Below are 25,811 nucleotides of genomic sequence, written 5' to 3' on the forward strand. Positions count from 1 at the left end.
CCGCTGCCTGCCGGGCCACGGGGAGGCGGCGGCGCGTGTGGCTGCGCCGGGCTGGGCCTGCGGGCGGAGGCGGTCGTGGCGCGTCCCGGGAAGCCGCACAGAAGCGCTGACAGCTGCGGGCGGCTTCGGAGCAGGTGGCGCAGAGAGACGTGCCGCTGCTTTCTTCCGGCTCGAATGGCAGTATTAGAGTCTGATGTGATTTTTGCAAATGGAAGCGTCCTAAATTACTTAGTGCATGACTAATTAAATAATATTTCCCCTGTCTTTAATGCAGTGCTTATTCACAGAGCACACTTGACAATGTAAATGCTGAACAGGATAGGGATAAAAGAAATTAACACAGCAGTGACCCCACACCAGTGTTAGGTGGAATTTTCGGCCAGTTTTATCACAGGAATGGGGAATACTGTTTCAACGCTTCTTTTCGCTGAAGACTTGGTCCAGTTTTTGTCATGTGTCTGACTTGGGCAGCGCAATCAGGTGCTGCGTGATGGCACTCATTCTGTTAGAAACCGCTGTTTGCAATACTTGTCAGGTTTCACAATTTTCTTTCCCAAAATCATTTACATGAATGTAAAAGTAAGTTACCAGGAGGCCACTATTGGTTTGCTAAATTATTGCCCAGGTTTGTAAAGCCTGAAAAAATTCCCTTCAGATAGTGGGGACGAGGTGGAGGGGTAAGGTAAAGCTTGCTGGATTTTGTCCCATTCCTGTTTCAGTTTAGCTCAGCTTGTTTACATAGGAGCAGTAGCCACAGGTTGTGTGTGAATTTATAGATGGTCCCCATGGAAATACTCTACAACAGTTCTATGCAGTATCCATAAATCACATGGAAATGTTTTGACTTGCTTTCAGATTCAAAGGAGGCTGGTAGTTAATTCTTCCTATTAACAAATGAGAACAGGATCAGCTAGAGCTAAAGCCGGGATAACACGTGTGTCTATACTGAAGTCCTGATGGTGACTGCATTCTGTGGAGCTTCTCAGGCCGCAGCCCATTCTCTAATCTGTGCTCTCGTAAATACCTAAGTATTAGTTTAAAACTAGCAAACACATATCCGTGGTAATGGCTGCAGCTTCAACATGCTCGTTGTTTCTTTCCTGAACTCCCTCCTTTTTATTTTTTTCCCCATCCAAAGTATCAAAATTACTAACATAAACTCTATACGAGCTATGTGCATAGGAATGCCTCGTTTGGCTCTTGGAAAACAGCGGCCCTTTAACCACACAGAAAACTATGCAACAAAAGCGATAAGGAAACAAGTTTAGCACATCGTACAAATGATAGTAGGCAGACGATGGAATTTGACCATCATGAAAATGCATTAGACTTCTGACTGGCTAGTGTGAATGCATTTAATATCTCATCCCTAAAACCACTGTATGTGCTCTAGCACTGCATTAGAGCTACCCTTGTAGAAAGGGTGCCAACTAGTATTTTTCCTAATATCCTCAATGCACATGGCTCATTGTACGACTTGGATGATGGTAACCGTGTAATAAGAAATGATACTTCTATCAATGTAGGTACATTGTTGCAGATTAGGTACTGATGCATTTTATCTAGAGATTCAAATTAGGATAAACTGCACCAATGAATACTGGTAACAGAAGGTGCAGTAGTTTAGTTATGCTGATATAAATACCCCAGAATGGAAAAGTCCTAAATTTTCACACATTCATGTATTTGCTGATAAATCATTGTTTTGCTTGGAAGATCATCCTAATGCAAGGCAGAAATCAGCGTAACACAAGGAAAACTACTCATATCGAGTAATATCTTTAAAACATTTTGCTTTCCCCTGTAGCTTGTAAGCTCTAAATCTCCTTGAATTGTTTCAGTTTGGATGAGGACTTCAGTCAATGCTTGACCTCTTGCTTGTAGTGCAAGTTGATGATCTATGCCCCTGCTTTCCTACCTAAAGTTACAATACTGAGGTGATATAGTGGGGTGAAACGCACATTAAGCTGACTGAGCTCAAAATATCCCAAGAGAACCTTTAAATGTCACAAAGTGCCCTACCTGTCATGAGTTTATCTTCCCATTCCCCCTGCAAGAGCTCTTCATTGACTTCTTCAAATTTGTCCATGCTTATTATATAAAATTATTTATATAAATTAAATTCTAGGTGTTGAAAATTACAGTGAGAGGTCAAGAGGTTTCCAGATATATTATTGTAGCAAAGCTTTTTTCTACACAAGGCCAGACAGATATTTAAGTTAGCTTTACCATGTCTCATCTGCAGGTCTCATTCTTTCTAAGAAAGGATTATTGTGCTAACCATTCCAAGGGAGATGTACAATTGCCAGAATTAACAAAAACAGAAGAAAATATTAGATTCATAACATTTCTTTCTTAATTTAATCATACAGCAGCCATTCAAATAACAGCAGTAGTGGAAAAGATGTTTCTGGAATGTAACATTAATCTATGTTGTCTTTATCACAGAGATTCTTAGAAATAAAATCCATGTATGTGTTTAGGAGAGAAGTTTGTCAGTTACATATTGTCTTGGAGCAGGTTTAGAAAAAAGAGCCATTCCTGTCTCCTCTGCAAATGACATAGTCCCAAATGAACTTCATAAGAAGAGTCTGGCTTAAATTAAAAATAGCTTCACTGATACCTTTCAAGTGCCTCCCAGCCACAGAACTCTATTTTAGGGAAACAAAAGCTGTCAGTGAGATATCCTTTACTTGTCTTTGGGCAGGATCCGTACAGCAGTTTGCATAAGTAACATGTCTTAAAACAGGTTGAACTGGTGAAAGTTTAAAAGCAACAGATAAGAACGGTTTCATTCATTAGGTCCTGATTTGGAAAAAATATCGTCTAGCACCTGTTTTTTTTGTTGTTTTTTTTTTTGCCAGGCAGAAATGTTGACAATAAGCAGTCCTAAAACCAAAGATAACTATCCAACTACCTATGAACATATTTCTGTCATAATTGTATATTGGGATAGCTTTATAGAGGATGAATAATCCAAAAAAGAGAGATTAATACAATACATATAAAATACCAGTGGATAGGAAAACGTATGGAAATTCAAACACGGCAGAAAAAAGAAGTGGTTAAGTGTGCCCCCCTTTTTTTCCACCATGGAAAATCATTTGACCTTGATTTTATATTTGTTATGGTTTATATAATAAACATTATCAAGTATAGTTTTCATCATTTGCTTGGAAGTATAAGTTGTGGGACCCAAATATATGAACTCAGGATGTAGATGAAAGTAATCTAACCTTCAGTAAGGTTGAATTTGCTCACTATCTGTCATAAGGCTAATAATTGCTCCAGTAATCCAGATCTATTCCAGGAAAGTATGATCACTAAAATATGAATTATGAATACAACTCAAATACAGTTTTGTTGTTGGTTTTAATACAACCAAACCAGCAAAAAAAAAAAAAAAAAAAAAAAACACCAAAAATCCAGGGTTTTCTTCTTCTTCATGGGTCTATGTTGCCATAGAAAACAAATAACATAGATTTTAATCATAGGAAAATCTTTAAAATTTCTGTCTACATACAGGACTTGTTCTCCCTTACTGCTGTAAGGAGGGCTAACAGTACTACATATTTGGATTGCATATTTCCTTCTACTTTTTTTGTTTCCTACAAAACTTCAGAATTTTTACAATTTAGATACGTTGCTAGACTACAAAGTCCATTTCAAACAAAATTATTTTTTTTTTAATATCAGATGAAATGCTTGAGCTATTTCCAGCAAGGAGCACAGGAAAGAATATGTGAAGCATTGCAAAAACTTTCCTTTGAAGTTTCTTGCATCCTGATTTAATCTGGATGCATGTGATGGATCTACTTTTTTGTTACCCTGATAAAAACACACACACAAAAAAAAAAAAGCTGTAGGAAAATGATTTTGTATTGGTTCTGTAGAGATTTGATTATTTTCTCCTATTCAACTTGAGCAGATATTTTAGCTAATGGAACGTGCATAAGCTTTTCATACCTCCTTTTGCTAACAGGTCCCAAGCTGAACAGGCTATAGGACTATCCAGAAAAGACTTTCTTAACTGCTGCTGGGAGCTATCACTGAATAGCAGAACTAAGACTGGAGAGCCCCTCTTTTCTGTTCCCTCAATAACACTCGTTAGCACTCTGCAAAAAAAAATAATTTAAGTGCAAAGGGAGCAAGAGCGGAAGGGGCCTGAGGGATGAAAGAATATGAAAGAAGGTGACAGAGCTTGGCAAGAATTGGAGATGAGGAAAAGGCTATCACTGGAAACTGGAAGGGAGCAGAGACTGGTTGAGCAACAGACTAGGAAGCAGGAGAGGCCTGGACTGTTTGGGCAAAGAGGCTGGAAAGTGATTAGTTCAGAGAGAACACATACTAATGCTCAGGGAGGTAAGAAGAATGTATGAAAACACACTAAGGGAAACAGAGAGAGACCTCTGAGGAGAAACTGATGTGCAGAACTGAGTTTGACTAAAGAGAGTCTGGGACAAGAAATCAAGAATGTGAGGAAATGGCAAGGAATCAAAATAGGGAGACTGGAAGAAATGGGAAGAGGCAGCTACTCTGATATCCAGAATGCTGTGGATGAAGATTGGTACTGGCTGGAGTTAATGAGATAAACTGAAAAGGCAAAAAGGAGTGGGAAAAAAAAAAAGGAATGGAAATACAGAACCAGAATTTTCATATACTTGAAGGAAGCAACTGTTTAGAGTTTTACTGGTGTTTTTCCTGCCACCGTTTGTTCCTTTTTATGTATAGCTATTTTGGGAGAAGGGGATTTCTATTTCTATGTAGGTTCCTAAACCACATTTATCACTATAGTAACTGTTGTAAATAGCAAAAAACAGTATTTGCCATTGGCTTTTGTATATATCAGTCTGTCTTTGTTGGATAGATGTTTTAAAACAAAATTAGTCAATGCTATAACTAGTATAGAAACTTCAAAACATTGTACACAAGTAAACAGAAAATTAACTTAGGTATACTAAGCTCAGTATAACAGTTGAGCTGATTTTATCATATCTGAGCACAAAATCTGTCTGAAAGAAGTCTCATCAAGTTATACAAAAGGCTTAAAGAGGTCGTCTCTGTACTCTACTGCACTCAAACCTCATTCATCATCAACGTGAAGCTTTCAAACCTTCAGCTACTATTCTGGAAAGAGGGATCATATACCATTGTTATTTAAAGCATCGTCACGTTTCTACCGTCTTAGTGAAACAGCCACACTGTGAATGGCTTTAAGAACTCAAAAGCTGTTGCTCACATTGAACAGTTTACAGAAGCGTTACAGGGCAGAATTGTACAAGAAGTCATTGCTGCTAGCAGAAGCAATGATTGGAAATGTCTTGCCGTGGAGAGAAGCAGGGACCTCTGGCTGAATTCTGAACTCTGGGAGAGCTGGAGGCTCTTAGCCATTGCCTCTTGTGGGGCAAGGTCCTCTGCACAAAGCTGCTGCTTCTTGCTCCTAATTCCCACTTCTTTAGGAGTTAGGAGATGCCATTCTTAACTGAGACTTGGCTTGTCTAAGGGCAGTGACTTGGTTCCTAAGCAACACTGAAGTCAATTGAGCAAAGCCTTTTCTCTCACAGAAACAGAAGTTCACCTCAGAGTCAACATCTGACTTACAGCCATTTGGCAACCAAAGGCAATTGATCCAAGTATTGCACTTAGTGAGACGCTTGGCCACTTTTAGTTCTGAATTCAGTGGCAACAGGAGCCTAAGCCGGGCCCGGGGGCAAGGGGCAAGTTCTTTCCTGTTCTAGGCAGCTGCTTCCTTATTAGCATAAACTCAGTGGGAACCAAAAGCCTGTGTGTGGCATGAGCAGCAATAGTCTAGAATTACTATCTATCTTCAATATCTCTGTAAGAAGAAGCCTCCTGAGAAGGCCTAGAATCATAACTACATTTTTCTATCCACTTTGATCACTAAGATAGCATTAGTTGGAACTGAAATTCTTGATGATCTACTAGCAGCTTAGCTTTTGAAGGCCCCACTGAACATACAAAGTAAGTATGCCCTTCTATCCTGAAAGCATCAAAGCTGGAGGTTAGGGTTTATCTGAAGCTAGGAATCAGAGTGTAGGAAGTTTTTACAATGGCTTTCTTATTGAAATGAACTCTTTTCTTCAGCAGTTGACTTCAAAGTCTTCCTAGAGGTATCTTCAATAAATATGATACCATTGCTTTGTGACACTCACTGAGGTAAAATTCTTTAACCTTTAAAAAGAGGACTGACTTACATGAGAAACCAACACTGCATTAWTAAAGAAAACACAGCTTTCTGGAACAGCACAATGAAGATCTGTGATGCAGATGATGACAGTTATGAACCCCAGTTCCCTGTTTGAACTGTCTGGAAAATATCACAAGCCCCAGTGTTTGCAAGGAACATTTTAGTGGTCATTTTGGAAAACCAACTTCCACAAACAAGGAATTCTAACAGAAAAAGAAACTTGTTCAGGATAAGCAAATACCAGAAGTTTGGGGGCAAGTTCATGAATCTTTGTCACATAATTACTGCATTCACTATTTGTGTAAGTGCCTTAGAAAGATCACAGGTATTAAAATAAAATGTTTGTCTTCAAAAACTTGAACACTATGACACAGGCTCCTCCTAGTGGTAAAAACTGTATCCATTTTGTTGTATGAATATCCTAATACTATTTATTATTTTAAATTGAAGTCTTACATTTAGTTTTGGAAGGTTTTAAAGTATCTAAATTCTTATCGCTGCTGAGGAATTCTTACCTAAAGATCAAAATATGGGGGAAATGAGAAAAACACATGCAAACTACTGTAATTATTTTTTCTCCAAAGAAAAGTTTACATACCCTTTGAGACCTAGGAGTGATGCAGTGAAGGTGGAAAGGATGGAAGACTGCACTCCAAAAGATTTATGCTCTGATGTCAGTTTTAAATCTGACCTCCAGATCTGTATTTGATATTCAGATAACAGCACTGTGTATTTGGTAACGGAAGTACCCCAAAGCATGCCTTTGTCTCAGATTAATATGCTGCATTCCCACGGTTAGCAGAACACCTGCCAAGTCATCAAGCACAAGAATGATTCTGTACATTTCAAGAATTTCTTCAGTTTTTAAAACATGCCAGTTGCTCTCATCTGAAAAGCAGAATCTCAGTCTTGCTGTTTTTTTTACTGATTCTTAGTGTGTGCATGTGCATGTGTTTTACATGATGTTAAAGAAATGTCACTCTACAACGATTTAGCCACACCTGTTCTTTGATTATGTCAAAAGGGATGGAGAGCCATTTTTATTATAAGGCCCTTTAAAGTCTTATTCTAGACTGCAGTTTCTCAGCAGCCTAGAGCATACTTCACTAAAAGTTTATACTTTATTATTTTAAGTCACACAAAAATACAGTTTCAGAAATACAGCTCTTACAGGGGAAAAAAAGCTGTAGATAGCAAGTGATACTATGCATCTAATTGCTATTTTCAATCTAGTTAAAGTTATAAGGGGAGGATTAGAGTTCAATATGTTAATAGGTCTGCTACCATAATACTTACAATTTAAAAATTAATATTCTTTACCTAAATGGGAGCCAGTAAGTGGAACACCTATTTTAGAACTAAATGATTTCACAGTTGTAACTGAAGGATTTCTACTTGTAATACAGTAACATCCAGAAGAATACTAGGTTTGCCAAAATTCAGATCTTGCTATACAAAAATTTATAGTCTTAGAAGACAAAAAAAAAAAGAAAATAAATACAAAACAGGGTAACTTCAGGGTTTGTTAGTTCCAGCTTTGTTTTCAAATTAGGCAAGGATGAAAAATGCTTTACACATTGATTTAATTGCATGTGTGGGGAAAAAAAAAAGCAGCAGCCTTTTCCATCACAGTGAACAGGGGAAAAAGGATTTCAGACATGTCTGTTTTCCCTGTTAATGTTTTTCAGACTTTTTTTTAAAAGTAACCTTTATGTTATGATAGAAGAAAAACAAACAAACAAAACCTTTACAATAGTTGCAACTGTTTGTGTGGGGAAAAAACAGATTTTTCCATTTAGAATTTGTTCTTTTTCAATATTTAAGTATATGATATGTTTTGTATATAATTAATTTCAGAATAAGCTTCATCAATAGAAAAGCTAAAGCACAGAAGGATGAAAACTCATTGCTGGTTGAATGATATTTTATTTTCACATTCAGACAGCTGTACAGTTTCTATAAATAGATGTGGTACTATAATATTTACATCACGTCCTCACCCATTACTAGTATATTCCATTTAACACGGTAGACACCCTGACCAAGCCAAAACAGGGTTATTTCTGGGTGCATTTACTCAGAATCCAATGTCAAAACATACAATACATCAGTTTGCAATCAGAGCATTTTTTCCGTTATTTTACATGTAACATTATTTTCTCTAGACAGTCTTTCCTCCCAGCATCCTAAGAGCTTTCCAGATAAGTGCAGTACAGTTCAAGAACAAAAACAGGATGCAAAAAACATTCATATTCAGCCTATTTAAAATAAGGAATGTGATGGATACTTTTAACTGAGGAAATTTTGTTACATATTAACACAGTATTTGCAAGATTCCTTGCTATATAGGTACAGATTGACAAAAGCAATGGCTTAAAAAAATTTAACCAATATAATCCTGTGGGCTTCTGAACATTTTCTGCAGATTGTGACTATACTTTACACAAGATATTTCTATGGCAGTCTCAGAACTGTGTGGGTTTGCCACGTGCTTCTGCCAATAATGTTTTCAATTTTTTACCTATCCTTATTTTCTACTCCCTTTGATTAACTGCTTTAGGTGCTGCTATATGCATATGTTAACTCTACTGTTGAGATGTCTGCAAATGTTATCTAAACTCCCATTTGAAAATCCACACAATCCAGAAAGTGTCAGGGGTTTTCACAATATACTGCCTTCAAAGTTGCTCTGGCTGCATTCCTTTTCCCGCTTGAGAAGTGGTCATTTCCACAGATGGACTAATTTAAGTGTCACACATGATATTTTGAGACTATGGTAACTAAATTGTTCATCTCTACCAAAAGGATATGATGAACTATGTGATGAGAACTTCATGATGGTGAGTAAAAATGAACAACATAAAAGGAAAACAGTAAAACCACTACATTTAAACAACACGCAGGACCAGACTGCTTCCACTGTGCACATACCAGAGAATCTGAAAGCAGAAGTCTGCAGTTGTAAAGTGATAAATCTGCAACAAATATCACTAGAAACAAACAAAAAAACCCAACTGAACTCAAGTTATGTTAGTCATCTTAAAAAACGTGACTCCAAGGAATGGTCAAAGTAAGTCACCCATAGCTGGATGCTGATGCTCAAAAGTGTCTGATTAACAGCTCACATAAAATCTCCATTAAGGATGAATTCAGAAGGAGACTGAGCAGTGATGTCTTAGATTTTCCTATGAGGCAAGACTTGCAGGATCATACATAAATAATCAAGTTCTCAGAGAAGACAGTAGAGTGAGCTCTAGGAACAGCAATAAAAATGGGAGTACTGCACGCCAATGTGCCAAAGGGTAGATATTCTCCAATATTGTGATCAACTGGAAACCGGCCGAGGTGGTTTGCTTTTGTTTTCTGCCTCTTTCCCACGTATGGCAGCCACATAAGAGAAGAGACACAGCACGGAGTAGCAGATCTCATGAGCCTACAGRATTTAGAAAAGGAGATAATAAAATTCTGGATGATTTAGTGTTTACAAAATCCACTACACATTTTATATTTTGCTGCATGTCTTTCTCCTTGAGACAACTACTCTGGCTACAAAGGCTTGAAAAAGTGCCCCATAGTATCTTCTTACTGAGATGGAAAGGGATCACAAGCCTTAAAACAAATAAAAGACCTTTAGAATAAAAGCATTAGTCTCTTGATATGATTGCTAACTGTCTTTAAGAACATACACTAGGCTATAAAATTGGCCAGTGCCAATTAGAAAAAGCAACCTACATATTTGCTTTTGGTTTGTTGTACAAAGCTATAAATAATTTTCTGGGAGGGGTGGAAATAGCTAACTAAAAAGGCTGTAAAACTAAACATCCAATACTGTACCTTGGCTCAGCAGACAGTGAGATTCTTCCTTATTCACAACTGTAATCTCTTTATACCCAGTAGTACAAGGACTGATAATCCTTGTAACTTTTAACCAAAGCTAGAGAATTCATGGATAATAAAAGCTTTTCTTTTTTAATTAAAAAAAAATGCAGGTTTTATACAAAGAATACCAATCCATTTTGTCACTATCTTATAGCAGTGAGTTTCACTGTCCAATGGTACATAGCATAAGCAAAATTTACAATTCCTGCTTTTAAATGATTGTCTATTATTTAACAGAGAATCTTCTTTTAGTATAGTGACATGGTAGCACAGTTCAGTGAAGACAGGTCTTAGACTTGGTTTCCTTAGACTTGGTATTCTGGTGACCTTAAAAGTTCTTGCCTTAAAAAGTGAGGTTTATATTTACCATCTTTCTAATACACATAACAACATTTTGTTGTATTATAGGACAAGCCACAACAGCTTGTGTAAAATATCATTCATTTTCATTAAACTGTTTCATTAAATGGTATAGGATTCAGCTATCTGCTTCTTAAATCATCTCACATGTATTCTAGGAATTTGGATTCTAACACATTTCTAGCTTCAAGTAATTTCTTTCTTTCCGTCTCCTTCCTTAAAGGATGGTGAACTTCCATACAATCACCACATGAACACACTGCACTTCAGACACTAAATAACTGGAGAAATTCAAGTTCTGATGATAATTATTGGCCTCTATTTCTCACCCATAAGCATACATATGCCTATTAAAATATGTTTAAAAGTGCTAATTATCATTGTCAACTGTTGGTGTTCAAAGATTTTATAAAAACTGAACACTAGAGCACAGCAATAACCCACCTCATGGCAGGAATCACTACTTACACCATTCTCTTGCATCTCACTGCTCACTTTCATATGAAGAGGCAGGAACTTTTCATAAACTCAGTGATCATTTTATGTCCAGAAATCAGTCTCCTTTTCTATCTATTCAGTGGATAAGGGATTGTGGTCTGCACTGTCATCAGTTTAGCAGTTTCATCAGTATTTAACATGTTAAAACTCAAACCAAACCAGCTATCTTACATCTTTACCTATCTTAATGAAAGGCATCACCCTTTCTGCACTACCCATGAGGTCCTCTAGTTTCACAAAAGCAAGAATCACCAAGTTTTGGTGTCTTCCCTTAACTAAAAGCTAACATAAAAAGCAGCTTGTGTTTTACTGCAGTGCTAGCATTGCAAATCCTGCAATCTCAATGCAAGTCTTTTCACCACATGAAAATGTAAAGATATATCCTAAAGAACTACTAGAAGGCATCACAAATGACTCACCATTGGCGTCTTGTACTTGTGGCTCACCACTTCTTTAGTTTCAGGAACTAAAACCGGACGGGCAAGAGAAAACAAAAAGTTCAAAAAACGAGAGGAAAAAGGGAAAGAAATAGCACAATGTTCCCATAGGAAAGGGAAAGGATGCACACAGACAGCAGCTGCAGGAACAGGGCACCTCGCTATCCCTCACTTCTAGGTATTTTTCTTCATTTACATTACGTGTGTCCTTGAAGATATTGGTAATGACATAATAGATAGGTTGACAAAAATATTTTGTTGCTTCTCTTTTGGAAAACCATAGTAGATATTTGATGGTCTCACAGCCTCTGGCTTTTCTGATACTACTTATTCCTGTTAGACAGCAAAATTAATACAAAATACACTTAATGATAAAATATGCTTAATGCCTACTACCATAAAACATAAACTGACAACTCCTTAGAAATTTGTCAGTACTCAGTTCCCAAAGACCTTGCCTTCTAGATGTTTGAATCCTTCTCTGCTGCATAACAGATCTCAAAAGAACTGCTGGACACTGGTAGGAAGTTACTGAAATCCAGAAAAACAAACAAAAAAGGGAGAAAAATTTCTACACTGGAAGACTATTTCCCAGCTATATCTTGAGAGTTTCTGAAGACATTCTTTCTCCTGTCTGGAATGTGTGTGCTGACACTTACTTTAACATCTCAAAGATGTTCATTACTTTTTAACAAATTGCCTTAAAACAAAATAATGATTTCAGTTACATGTATTCTCAAAAATATCAGGCTTTAATTTCTAGAGGGCTTTATGTATAAAAAGGATTAGGGGACTGATGAAAAAAATCTATTATCCAGAAGATTTTATCTTGCTCCCTTCACTGCCTCAAACTAAGAGAAGGGAAGCGGCCATAATATAGCTAAAGAAAATTTGCCTTTTGCTCTCATTCTGTCTGCATAAAAAAAAGCAAGCTGCAACCCTCCCATTAGTGGGCACTGCATCTGAAGTGTGCCTTTGGTCTATAAATATTGTTGTGAACAGATCCCATGGGAAATCAACAGGAGAGAACAAAGACCACACTAAGAACATACAAAGGGCAAATTTAAAATGTTAAGATCAGTGGAATAACAAGACCAACTTTGAATACTTTCCTTCCAGAGTAGCTGAAATTTGCCATGGAATTTCTGTGTCACAACAAAAAATTTAGAAGAAGTAATATAAAAGTTATGCAAAACCAAATCATACCAGGCTCACAGAGGAAGAGTGAATGTTTTATTACACACAGTACTAGTGACAGAAAAAGAAACAGAGGCAAATGAGTTCAGCATGAATAACTAGAAAAAGTCCACAACAAAACCTATCCATGCAGATGTCATCTTTTCAACTATGACATGACACAGCTAAACATTGGGGAGGGAGAAGGATCACACTCTAGGGGGCCAAAAATAGGCAGTGCAGACTGGGTTTGAGAAAGTACTCTGAATATAAATCAGTGCCTACTAGTTCTAATATGTCATGATATTGTTATTCCCCAAAAGATGAAGTGAAAAGTACAACTTATGATCATAAAAGTAATGTAACTTCTTTTATAAAATTTTAAACTCTCCCTTTTCTTTGAGAGAGGGCAGCTACACTAAGGACTGAAAAACAGTGGTAGTGCACACCCAGGCTGCACTGCCCCAGTGATACCAGTGACCAGAGTTGGGAAGATAATGAGGTGCACATCCAAGCTACCTTACCCGTTGGCACCAGATGTTCCAAATTAACTCCATGTCACCAGGGGATAATGTGGGAGTGAGGCTGATGCACAGCCAAATAGGGTAGGATTTTACAGCTGTGTAAATCTCACTGCCCACTGGATAACATACAATTGTTCATATACTCTTCAGAAAGCAGGAAGGGGAAGCTGTAATGACCTTGTGCCATGAGGGATGGAGAGAAGGGAAGTTGTAAAGTCCTGTACCGTAATTGAGAATAGGAAGAGAAAGAAGAGGAGACTATCTAGGCAAGGTACTCTCTCCCCACTTCACAGTTGCCTTGTCTTTAAGTGAAATACTCCTTCAAAGCTCTTCCAATTGGGAAAACTGTCCCGAGAGCATTGAATTAGGAAGAACAGAAAAAGCTGGTTTGGATTTATACTCACAGAAGTCAACACACTACCACTGCAGAACACACACACAAAAAAAAAAAAAACAACCCAAAACCAAGCCTAAAATTAAGAAGTTACCAGAAGCACTTTTTTCTAACATTAAAACTTATTCCTGATGCTGTTAAACTAAGTGGATGAAGGGAGTAAGTTACTAAAGCACCATCCTGCAGCCTTTAGTCCTGTGAATGAAAATATGGCACTAGCAGAGAACAAGTTCAGGGGACATCACTTTACCTGCTGGAGAATGAAGGTTTTCATAGCAGCGGCAGTGAAGGGGCCACAAGAAAGTAAAGCACAAGTACACAGCAGTAACTCAAATTCCAGAGGGAAGAGCCTTACATTTCCTCACTTACTTTAAATCTCCACTTCCATTTGTGGGCAACAACCACTGACTTCTGCTTGCATTCTGCTCTAAAAATCACAGGGTCAGCTTCCACGCTGCCATCTAAATCCAATGTTAACACAAGCAGGCCTTTAATTTCCTGCTAACTGTGGTAATGCTACAGTCGGAGCACTCATGCTTGGCAAAAATCAACTGAACGAAACTTGCATTGAAGTACTTCTCATCAAACTAGAGTACATGCTTACCACTCCCTACCTTTCCTAGAGGAAATACTACTTCAGTTACAATCAGATTCTATATACAGAGTGGAAGGTGAGGTTCGCTAGGTGTAACATGGCTCAGTAACTTCATTCTTAAGATGTCCATGAAAGTTGGTGAATACTATTATTTTGCTCTTATCAATTTAAAATGATAATTTCTCTTGAACAGAACAGACTGACATGTCTTCTCATCTTTACAGCACTTAAGAGCAGCTCTGAGATAGTCTCCCATCTCTGCCCAAGAAGAAAGGTTAGCTCCTCTGCAACATTTTTCTCCTTCCTTCTTTCTCTTTATTAATTGGATGGGCAAATTGTAAATCTCATTTGATACATGTAAATTGGTTCTTCTATGTGACCTCTATTTTAGCAGGGGGGAGGGAAAGGTATTTTTAATTCATAAATGATTTAATTTCTTAGCTTTTATCTGCAGCATCCAACTCCCAATTTATCTTTTTCTTAGTTCTTAAAGATTCCAGAAGTTTCAAATCACAATGCTAGTTTTTGCAATAGTTCCTTCCTTACAAAATTTTATTAAAAGAAAAAAAAAAGAAAAAAAAAAACTTTCTTGTAGTTATTTTTTAGGAAGCTATATTCCAGAGCTGTCAACAGGAGCTGGTCAGGAATAACTAAGTCAGACATTGTCTTTCTTGCGCAATCTAAACAAACTATTAAAGGAAGTATTTTAAGTTATAACTACCTCTCCTAAAGTGATCCAAAAAGTGACTTCCTGCAAGTTAAACATCTCAGCAGCTGAAGCCATATTTTTAGCTAATTTTATGGCTTCTGAACTCTCATCTTTGTGAAACTCATAATTACTATTTTACAAACCTTAAGCATTTTCTACCAGAAGTGAATCATGCCAGTCAATGTAAAAACACGGTCTCAAAGGAATTCACAACTGTACAGCGTAGAAAATTTCTGAGTGTCTAAACTATCAGAATTTTTTCTAGGTGTTATATACAAAGATTTGATCATTTGAATCATTAACAGCATTTTCTGAAAAGGGGGAAAAATTGTTCACCAATTGAAATCTGATCTTCCAAAAGTTTGGGATTAATTTGTGACAAACAATAATCAAACTGCAATGGCTGGAAAGGCTTTTTCATTAATTAATTTTGTATCACCAGAAGGAGACAACATATTATTAAGGACAAAGACCTTAAGTTTAGCAGCTTCATATTAAATTTCTTTTAGATTGTAAGACAGAATCCATCAACCAGAACCTTCGACCCACAGCACCAAAGATCAATCTTGGTGGAGAGTGCTGCTAATTTTGATTTTGATTAGTGACCAAAGTATAGATGTTGATCTATTACCAAAATGATATTGTAAATTTTATCTTCTTCGTAAATGTTTTTTCATGCACTTAAGACCTAGACACACACCTCATGGGTGGGTGGAAGAATAAATCAGTACATATTTGGGGACTATTCAAGAGAAGTATATGGTTCACTATTCTGGAGAGCTGCATCGGAAGTCACTCTTTTTCAGATACTAGTTCAGGATAGTCTGAATGACACTAACACTGAACAGTAGCCCAGGACTTTCCCAAACTAGACTGTAGGCCAACTATAATAGCAATCACTGACTAAACAGCACAAATTCTCCGTTCTCCTTAATCTTTACTTTTCCATTCTTCACCAGTCATGCTCTGAAACCAAAACTACAGACTAAAGCGCAACCTGACCAAACATCTTCTGCCCCATAAAACAAAAATGAAACTCCACATAGAGCAAGGAGGAAGTTTTGCTATTAGCACTAATACTCAGTAATGAAAGCATAGTGTGCTGAGAAGGATCAACTATAAGTCATGCTTAAAAAGTGATTTCTGAGGAGAAAAAGGAACATACCAAAGAAAATTCCTACATGCAGTCCTCCAAAATTAATTGCCATTTTGTTTGCTTCGCAAAACTCAGAACACCTTCTTTGCCTACTAACAAAAAGCACCTAGGCCACAAATCTTAGTATGATGAGAATAAAAGTAAATTTTTATGTTACATCACCCATCTCCCAGTTAGGCAACTTCTCACATGCAATCTACATTCTTCTCTCATTTTTGCAACTGCAGTGCAACTCAATCTGAGGACTGGAAATTTGAGTTACTGCCATGTGAGTACAGACCTAATATCAAAATAATGTAATTACCAAATTCCTCCAGGACAAAGACTCCTCGCACAGTATTGCACTTTTTAATGTGATTCAGCTCTATGAAAACCTATAAAAACAGAAGGGAAAACAACATAAAATTAATCAGAGAGTTTTAATTAAAAACAAAAACAAACAAAAATATCACCACAGCAGATATAACCTGATGTTGTAGCATACAGTACCAGTTCATTTACAGTTTAATATATAAATAAAGGGTGAAATAAATATTCAAAAGACAAACTTGCCACAATGCTAGAAATCAACAAATAACTTAAAAGTGCTAAGAAGCGAAGACAGCAGAAGATGAAGTACCTTCCGCTCCTTGCAGGAGGAGAAAGCATGGAAGAGAAATGAAGGAGTTAGTAACTCTGACATATCCAACATTGCTACCCCTTCAGGCACTCAAATGAGTTATTGCAAAAGAATACCAACACACCTGAAATACAACAGAAGAGGGGGACAAGAAAAAAGGTGGCTCCCAAATTTGGCATGATTTGTAGCCTCTGGTTCATCCCAGTTAGTTTCTGCCCCTCCATGCATCCTCCTCCAGCACAGAGGGCAGGTAAGGGGGCACTGTGCTTCCCACCCTGACACTGATCCTCCTAAACCATCCAGGAGTCAAATTTAATCCCATAAGAAACCACTAATCTTCCTCTTCCCTGACAGCATTGCCATTTAAGATTTAGCTACAGTTTTAGGATATATAATGTGTATGCTTACTCTTGAAGCTGACTCTTGAAGAGTCAGTACCAGTTTTCTGCTTCAAACAGCATGGGAGTGTTCAGACCCTTCTCTATTGTTTGCTCACTTCACACAGTGCCACTGTCAGCTGAAAAGTCACTTAGAAAACAGAACTGGTTTTAACTCATGCTTTACAAACTTGAACCCAAAAAGACAAAACGACTGAACTACATCACTGGGTTTTTCAGTCTAGAACCTGGATGCCATTTGCATGAATGAACAAGTTTTCTGAGCATAAGGAGTTTTTCAATATCCAGTATAATTCAAGATATCAAACAGTCCCTTCTCATATGCCCTGGATAGGTTACATCTCCAAAAGGGCATGAAAAAGCACGTGGATATAAGACGATGCTGTACAAAGCATCATAAGGAATCAATCCCATATTCCAGGTTCTGATATACTCTCTTTTTCAGGCAAGAGAAACAACAAGAGTAACATTGCCCTAACATTCAGAGCAAGTCTCTTTCCAACACCTTAAAGACCCTAGCAGGACTATATTACAGTAGTCTGGATTGATACTTTCAGTTCCTACACACTTATGAAGCCATGATCTTACAACCTTATTAAAAAAAAGTTATTGGAGAAATTGCATTGACTTGAAGAGAAGGGAAAGGAAATCTCTGCAATTCTTTTCAGTTCAACACTAGTAACACCCACCTAGCCCTAGACAATAAGTTACCTAAGAAAGGCAAAGGAAGCCAACACCAGAAATCACATCAACTGAAGAGTGTGAGTGTTAAAGGAATAGCCTTATCAGCATCAGCAGAGGTCAGTAAATGGGATCACCATACATTTTGGAGAAGTCGCATTGATTTTCAGTCAGAAGGGTTTTTACTATTGTTTTTATCAATAGAGAACTAACAAAAAACTCCAGGATAGTTTTTGCACAGCATGAAAAACTAAACTTTCAGTTACTTCATCAGAAAACCTGTAACTTCTCTTGTTTAAATTCAAGCACTCAGAAAGGACAAATAATCCACCTATTTTTTGTCTATTTGTCTGCTTTCACCTGTGTTCTATGTCAGCTTACTTGGTAAAAGCTTTTTTTTTTTTTTTTTTTTTGAGGGAGAGTGACAGAGGAAACAAGACAACAACAGAATACTTAATTTTTTATTGCACTCAAATAGCTTTCATTTTTTGTAATATTTTTCCGTAAAAAGTTTCTGCTAGTAGTCTAAAGTATGAAATTCAGAAACTCAATAGAAATGCTGAGGTGAAACATTGGTTATTTTTATCTGATAACAGTAAAGCTGCCTGAATCAGATTTGACTGCCCCAGGTGGTCCTGATCTATTCGAGTGTAACATTAAGGAGTACTGCATTTCTGCAAAAGAATTATGGGTCAGATGGGAATTTATGGAGTTTGTCTAAAATTGATGACTTACTATAATTATGACAGTTATGCATACGGGTTGATGGGTAATTTCTCACTGTATATTTTATACTGCTGCATTGTTCAAGGGACAGAAGTGCTCTCCTCTCAGTCAGAAAACAAGCAAGTGTGTAAAGGAAGTAACAGTTACTTACCCTATAGAAACTCTGGTTCTTCAAGATAGAGCAGTCAGTGTGGATCCTACTGTAGGTGGGCATGTGCCTGCTGCATTATATTAAACTTCCATCTGTTTTTACCCCAGCTGAACTCGTAACAGGGACAGAGTCACTGAGACCCAATAGCATAACATATTTTATAGATGTAAGCTCAGAATTTTGTGAATAGTATGCCAGTGCCACAGGTACACTTGATTCCTCTTTATTACAAAGGACTTCCTCTGACCTGTCAAGCACAGATAGACTTGAACATTTTTTTTTTTAAACCTACAAGTACTGCCAGCATGGTGAGACAATCTGTGAACACAATTAGTGCTACTGATAGGCCAAAAGACAACTATCATATGACAGTAATAGGCTGGCCCACCATACACCTAAGACATTTCCTGGAGAATTCACACGAGGAAGTGAGGAAGTACACATGCTACAAATCAAGAGCCTTCAGAAATAGTTTGATGAAAGCAAGCACCATTCTAACACTGAAGCTTATCTTCAGTCTTCTAAAGTAGGATAGAACAGCCTCCCCCCACCTTTTTTTTTTTTGAATGAAAAGGAGTAGAAACCCATATTCATAAATTCTAAATGAATTATTTCTATGACTTCCAAGCAGAGCAACAAAATCCCTTTTTATAAGAGGCCTTCTTGAAAAAAGTCCATGGAAGGAACATGGGGAAGGGGGCTTGGATATGGATTAAGCAAAGGAAGATGAAGAGGCAGCTGCGGCTGATGAGGTCTTGTAGGCATTTGCTGGCCAGTATCTCTGCCCAAACTCAAAAGAATTAGAAAGGCAATTTTCAACATGGAGAACTGGCTGTAGGATCCTGTTTTTAATCATGCTCATAAATATGTTTTCAAATAAGCTGCCTTAGGTAGCCTGATATATGATGAATGAAAAGGACAATTTATCTAGAACAACAGACCTTTTATTAAGAGGGCAGTCTGGTTGGTAAGTGTTAGAATGAGAATGCGAATATCCTTTACCTCCACAGATAACGGAACTGGAGGGGCATTTTTTTTTTTTTTTAAATGGTTCAACTAGAAGTAGTGTTTTACATAATGCTACAGTTCTCCATTCTGTGCAGACTCTCAGATAGCAGACTTTTGATGCCTGCCTAGACTCATTGCTTTGAGATTGAAGAAAACCAGGATATACATTAGGGCCACTAAACAGTACTGAATACCCTTGCCAATTGGCAATGTAAATCCAATGGACCCAGGAGTTAAACATATTGAAAACAGAAAGTATATTTTCCAGAACTGTATTGTTTCAATACCCATTTTAAGCAATGGAAACTCATCTGGCAATAGCCTCACTGAAAAATGGATGAAGAGGAAAAAGAATCTTTCAGGTGGGGAAGAGAGCTGCTATAATTCCTGGGCCTAACCTGACAACTTGCACAGACTCTCTTCCAGAAAAGATGTGGTAATTTTCATCACTGACAGCAAATTCGAATATCTTTCTCTACAAGGATACAACTCTAGAAGTGCTGGTGGTAACAAAGGACCCACTGTCTGTGGTGTCAAATTGAACTAGTAGCAGTCCTGTCAGTCTGACAGCCATAATCAGTACTAGATTTACCTATGGTTTCTTTTAGGATGTCATTCCAGTCTTTCAGAAGAGAGAGCCTTTGAATTTGAGGACAAAGGAATGTTCTAAGATTTGGAGTCTTTCTTCTGGACAGATACAATGCATGTGCTCAGCATATACTCAACATGCAGTGTCTTTGTCCTGTGAAGATGCCTCTTACACTCAAGATACCACCGTTAATAATGATGTGGCTACCTTCCTATATCTGTTCTCACTGCAACTGCAAATATGCCTAACTGCTCACTCAAGAAATCGAGTCATCTCCACTGCTCAGAGATGAGCAGTTTGAGCTTAATATCTTTCTTGATAGCAGCAGAAGACAAAGGAGGAGCAAATTGAACATTTCTTGTGGTGTGTCCTTCCCTGAGGCAAGAGTAACTTCTACTATGCCCATCTATAACGATATCAAACTGTTGCTTGAAGAGCCAGTTTTAATCTTCAAGGGCTTTAGGCCTGCCATTTCCAACACCTAGGAAAATTCATTCTGTAATACCAATGAGTCCCTCTTGCAGTTCTTATTATTTTGGCATATCCAATAGAAGTTAAAATCTGAGTCAAACTGGTAGACACTGTTTCATCACAAAGTAGAAATACTTTTGAAATACTCCAGCAGGTCAGCTGTACTCCAGGTTCCACCCTTGTAACAGAAAGGAAGAAAACTGAAGGATGTTCGCAACCACTTCACCCTTTATACTAGCACATAAGAGCCTGAAGAGGTGCATGGGGCTGCTGTGACTTTGGGAAAAGTATTAAATAAAGATTCTGAGCGTTTGTGTTTGAGATGCATGTGCACTTCCAGTGGGATCTACACTGATACATACTTAAAGAAGAGCAAAGGTTTTGTGGGGGGGGGAAATCTAGTCAGGAGGAAAGGAAAAAAAACACTCCACAGAAGACTAACAGAAGCTTTTCTTTCACACACACAGAGACACACTCTCCTAAAAATTGATTCTACTGTCTAGCACAGCACGCCTTTAATAACGTATGCAAAACAAAAAAACACAAAGCAAAAGAAAAAACAAGGACCAAAGGAAGCAACAGAAACCGCATCCAGAAAGGAAGAAATGACAATTCTAGTTGTGTTTCCTCTATGCCCACAGCATCTGCTATTTGGAAGGAAAAAAGAATCAGTAATTTATTCTTATCTTTGTGAATTACAGCAAGGGCCACTTTCATATTTTATTTTCATACTAGATGCTACAGATGCTTCCTCATTTTTTTGAAACAAGATGGATTAAACATGATGCAGATGATTGTCATCTATACCCACAAAAGTGAAACACTATTGTAAGGTTGACTGCTTGTGCCACCAAGGTATGTTCATGATGTGATGAGTTACAGCAGTTTAGATCATTATTGATCACTTTTCCTCCTTTAATATGCTGTCGACTGTTTGTTTTGTGCCTAGACAATTCTGACCACCAGAAATAAGAAGTTTGATACCTGTATCCAGTTTTTTTTCCTTCAACTGATTACGGTTCTCCTGGGAATATCTCATTTCAGTATTTTTTACATATATTTTTTAAACACACAAACATACATACATACGTATGTATGTACATGGAGTGAGTGTGTGATTGCATGCACACACACACAGAGCCACACTGCCCCTTGTCCTTGCTGATACAGTGGGAAGAGGAAACGCAGATACAGGCGTGCTGCAAAAAGCTTCATGCTCACATAGTCTTGTTATAGATTTCCCTCCTACCTGACTGTGCATAAATTTCAGGTTAATTCCTTCCAGTGTGACCTGGAGAAGACCTCCTTCACCAGTTTTCATATCCTGCACAGGGAACTCACCACCCAACTCAGGGCCTGTAATGTGTTAGCCAAAAAAAAAAAAAAAAAAAAAAAAATCCACAGAAAGCAGTCAGACAAATGTACATTCAAGGGAAATATACAACAATAAAAACAATTTTTTCATTTAATGCACACAGAAACAGGACACTGCTAAGAACAGTAAGGAGCATTTCAGTAGAGTCCATTAATGACAGCCTTCTATGAACACTAGAGCTTTAATTAATATAACAAATTTCATCCTGGTTAACTGCAAGGGACTACATATAGATCATCTCAGTCTGTATTTATTGTAACTTATAGTAAGTGATTTTTTCAGATGCCAGCTTTCATTTTTGCATGGTAAAACACAACAATCACACAGTGTCCTAGACAGCATTACTATTCAGTACAAACAAAAAGCAAGCAAAAGCTAGGATTAAAGTTTCGAGCTTGGTGATTTTATATGCCATTGTCTTATGGTTACAGCAATGAAAATGTCATTATGTTTACAATAACAACAATTTAATAGAAGAGATTAAAAGATGAAAATCCAGGCATTTTCATCTAGTTTCTTTTGAATCATTCATTTTAGCAAGAAAATACTTTTTAATAAAAATTTTTTAAATTATTTTTTGTGCAGAAGAAGTAGGGGAATGACTTTCAAACATATCTTTAATGCTACATTATTGCCAGATTCTTAAAACAGTTTGAGACATTTTTGCCTCCTCCACCCCCAGTGAAAATATCATCCTCCCCCCTTCCTCATATAAAACTGGACTAACATCAGGATGAAGAGAATGGTAGCTCTTCCAAGCCCAACAGCAGCCTGAGTGTTGAATACTTAGGACACTAAATTAAAACACAAGTCATTTTCTCAGTCATGCTGATTGCAGACAAATATACTGTAGATCCCTTAGATTCGGCATCATTTAAGGCACAACTAAAATAGGCTTGCATCTCAAAGTATGGCTCCCAGAGTCCTAGCATCCACATAAAGAAACAGTTGCAACAACAACAACAAAAACAAATTTGTAAACATGAACCAACACTGATGTTACCCTGAATCTGCAAGACTGCAGCAAGGGAGAAGCAATCATTACAAGAACCAGGTAAAAAATGAGCCAGCTTCATGTTTAATACCCAAGTAGATACAGCACCTGCTGCTCTCTGGGGACTAACAGAACTGAAAAATTACCCACCCAAGAGCTCAAATAATGTTAATCCCCCCAAACTGTAAATCTACTTTTCTGAGTTTTTGACTCCACAGGAAGAGGAAAGGGGTGTTTGCCAAGGAAAGTTTTACCAGTATAATTATACTATCCTATCCCAAATGATGATGCTAAATCAAAAAGCCTACATGGGAGGAGTTATACTGATATGAGGATGTTGGCTTAAGTTCACTGCTTGGCTTATACCAGTTTGAGACTTTCCAATATAAAAAAGGCTTACACACTGAAAGTCTGCAGAAAGCTACAGATCCATCACTGTAGATTCGTTAAGACAAATGAACATATTTATTAGACTACACTCTCAACAGAAAATAAGTGGACCTAAGGAGTAGCTTGCCAGTCATGAAGAGAAAGTGAAGCTGAAGTTTCATCAGGTACTATTTTCAAGTCACCATTTTACTGGTAGCTAGTCCTCCTTACATACAACTCTTGTTTATACAGGTGTTTGGCTTTTGCTTGGATTTGGAGTGAGGTATATGGGGGCAAACTAATGACAACAGTAAGTCTGCTGCATATGCACAGGCAGATGACAAGCTAACCTTAGATTTCCAAAGAAAAGGACAAGGACAAAAGGTTCAAAAAATTATTAATAGAAAAGATGGTTCATCACAGATTAAACAATAAAAATTCCCAACAGACAAAAATCTTACCTGGTTTAATGCTTTGCTGCCTTGCTGCTGCTCGCTCCATACTGTCTTTTACACAGTAGTATAATTCCCGACACTAACACATAAAAGAAGAGTAAAACAATGTTATTTTCCCAAATTACTAAAGAAAGAGAACAGCAAGATTCTACAAAAAGAATGAGCCCCATCTGGTACGTAACAGAAAAAGTCTATAAAAAGTTCAACCACAGCTAATTACTATACGGTATTTATATTTATTTTTCAAGTTGTCAGAGAAGCTATTTCATGTCTCAATAGCACAAGCTAGTGAAGAGTTCATGCCTTGGCACATGTTCATGAGCAATCTAACTGTTACTCAGTTTCCCAGTGCAGAAAAAGCCTCAGAACAATATTACAATCCCTCCCTTCTTCTCTGTCTCCAGCAGTCATGCTCATATAATCTTTGTTATTCATATCAATTTCCTTATGCCATATCCCTCAATTCCTCCTCTTCCAACTCCCCTCTCTAATATCAATTAATACTTATAAATTTTACTCTGAGCTTATAACTTAAGAAAAATAAATTCTATCTGAGGCCCAATATATGTAAAATGAGATTTCCAAGTAACTTCTCTAACATATTGCTTTTGTCCTCCTTCCCTCTGTACTCCACACCTGCATTATGATGACCTCTTGATCCTGGTTTATGTAGAGTGAACTTTTCGGAGCAGAAATCTAATCCTTTACCTATCTCAAAGATGCTCTAAAAATAATAACCCTTCAACATCTTTCTTGTAGTTACAGATCTTTACCTTTTGTTCGTTGTTCATTGTGAGAGACTTACTGGAGTTCTCCTAATAGGCTGAATCTATTTCATTAAGATTATAATTAATCATAAGGAGAAGAATAGGGCTTTCAAATTAGTGCAGAATATAGAGTACATGAAATCAGCAAGACCAAACGTGGGCCCACAGAGGAAAATTTTCCTATATTCTGCCAGTTCGGCTTTGCCATTAAAAGTAGCACGATCAACTCAATTACTAAGATATAGTTTTACTTAGCTTCTCCCTCCCATGAATCTACCACAGTATTTTTACTATCTTTGTAAGCCTGCATGCAGACAGTTAGTAATAGTGAGGCTTTCTTTAGCTGAGCAGAGGTGAATCAAATATTAGACTCCCTCTGCATTCTTCAAACAAAGTAAAAACCACTCATAACTTCTTGAAATTAGATCTTGCTGTAGTACTGTCTCAAAGTAAATAATAAGACAATGCCAGCTTCAGATGTCAGTGCCGTTAAATAGCCATTGCAGTTCTGCAATCACTACTGCAGATATAATGCAATTTTTTGATTAAGACATGAAAAATGACATACCAAGGGTTTGATTGTTTTGTTTTTCCTTCAGTATTGCGCGTGTTAAATGAGACATGTACCTTCTTGGTGTAGAACTTGTTCAGTTGTGTCTCCTGGCCATTCCTCCTCCAGAGGCACAGCACTTTTGTTTTGGGACAATAAGTCATGTTGATGAGTTTCTCATACCACCAGCGTTCATACACAGTTCCAATGTTACTTCTCAGCACAATGCAATCATCACACACCTGGGAGCACAAAATCATAGATGAGATTTCTGATACTATTTACTGAATGCTACTAGCTGTGTTAACATTTATTCTTGTCTCTACCTCCATGAAGAATATGTCTCCTGTTGTGTCTGTCCCAGCATGGACTACAAAAGTCTGCTTCTTGATGTGGCGGCTGCCGCTGGGTCTGACAGAGAGCTCCCGGCCACTCTAGAGGAGAAAACACGCAGTCATTAATGAATTTTCATAATCTATTTCTCCTGATCTACGAAAAAAAATCCAGTAGGTGACACTAGAATCATTTTCAACATAGAAAGAAAAAAATATATATATTTTAACATAGCTGATTGGAGACAATTTTGGACAAAGCCTTATGCAAGGTACTCCAGTAAGTTTAGTTTCAACAAGAGTGACTACAAGAGTTATCATAGCATACAACAACACTCAAGCTGATATCACACTCAGTGTGTGACCATGAGGTGTTGATAACTGTTAACA

At 37.4% G+C, this 25,811-nt stretch overlaps 2 protein-coding genes across 11 annotated transcripts in view; one reads left to right on the plus strand and one right to left on the minus strand.

Moving 5' to 3' along the window:
* MYBPC3 (myosin binding protein C, cardiac) overlaps positions 1-2,975 on the plus strand; it is a 73,758-nt gene extending 70,783 nt beyond the window's left edge. Inside the window, exons 35-36 of the mRNA XM_026082398.1 lie at positions 1,435-1,522; positions 2,865-2,975. Coding sequence (XP_025938183.1) covers positions 1,435-1,522; positions 2,865-2,975 — 199 coding nt within the window. The remainder of the gene's footprint in view (positions 1-1,434; positions 1,523-2,864) is intronic.
* A 5,143-nt stretch (positions 2,976-8,118) lies between these two features.
* The window catches only part of MADD (MAP kinase activating death domain), a 75,119-nt gene continuing 57,426 nt past the window's right edge, over positions 8,119-25,811 (minus strand). For all 10 annotated transcript variants that reach the window (XM_026082393.1, XM_026082391.1, XM_026082389.1 and 7 more), the window contains 7 exons: positions 25,416-25,523; positions 25,167-25,331; positions 23,779-23,851; positions 21,829-21,935; positions 16,241-16,310; positions 11,365-11,411; positions 8,119-9,641 (listed from right to left, as the gene is read on the minus strand). In XM_026082393.1, coding sequence (XP_025938178.1) covers positions 9,534-9,641; positions 11,365-11,411; positions 16,241-16,310; positions 21,829-21,935; positions 23,779-23,851; positions 25,167-25,331; positions 25,416-25,523 — 678 coding nt within the window. In that variant the 3' untranslated portion in view covers positions 8,119-9,533. The remainder of the gene's footprint in view (positions 9,642-11,364; positions 11,412-16,240; positions 16,311-21,828; positions 21,936-23,778; positions 23,852-25,166; positions 25,332-25,415; positions 25,524-25,811) is intronic.

Source organism: Apteryx rowi, unplaced genomic scaffold (genome assembly GCF_003343035.1).
Source record: "Apteryx rowi isolate R43461 unplaced genomic scaffold, aptRow1 scaffold_574, whole genome shotgun sequence".
NCBI lineage: Eukaryota > Metazoa > Chordata > Aves > Apterygiformes > Apterygidae > Apteryx > Apteryx rowi.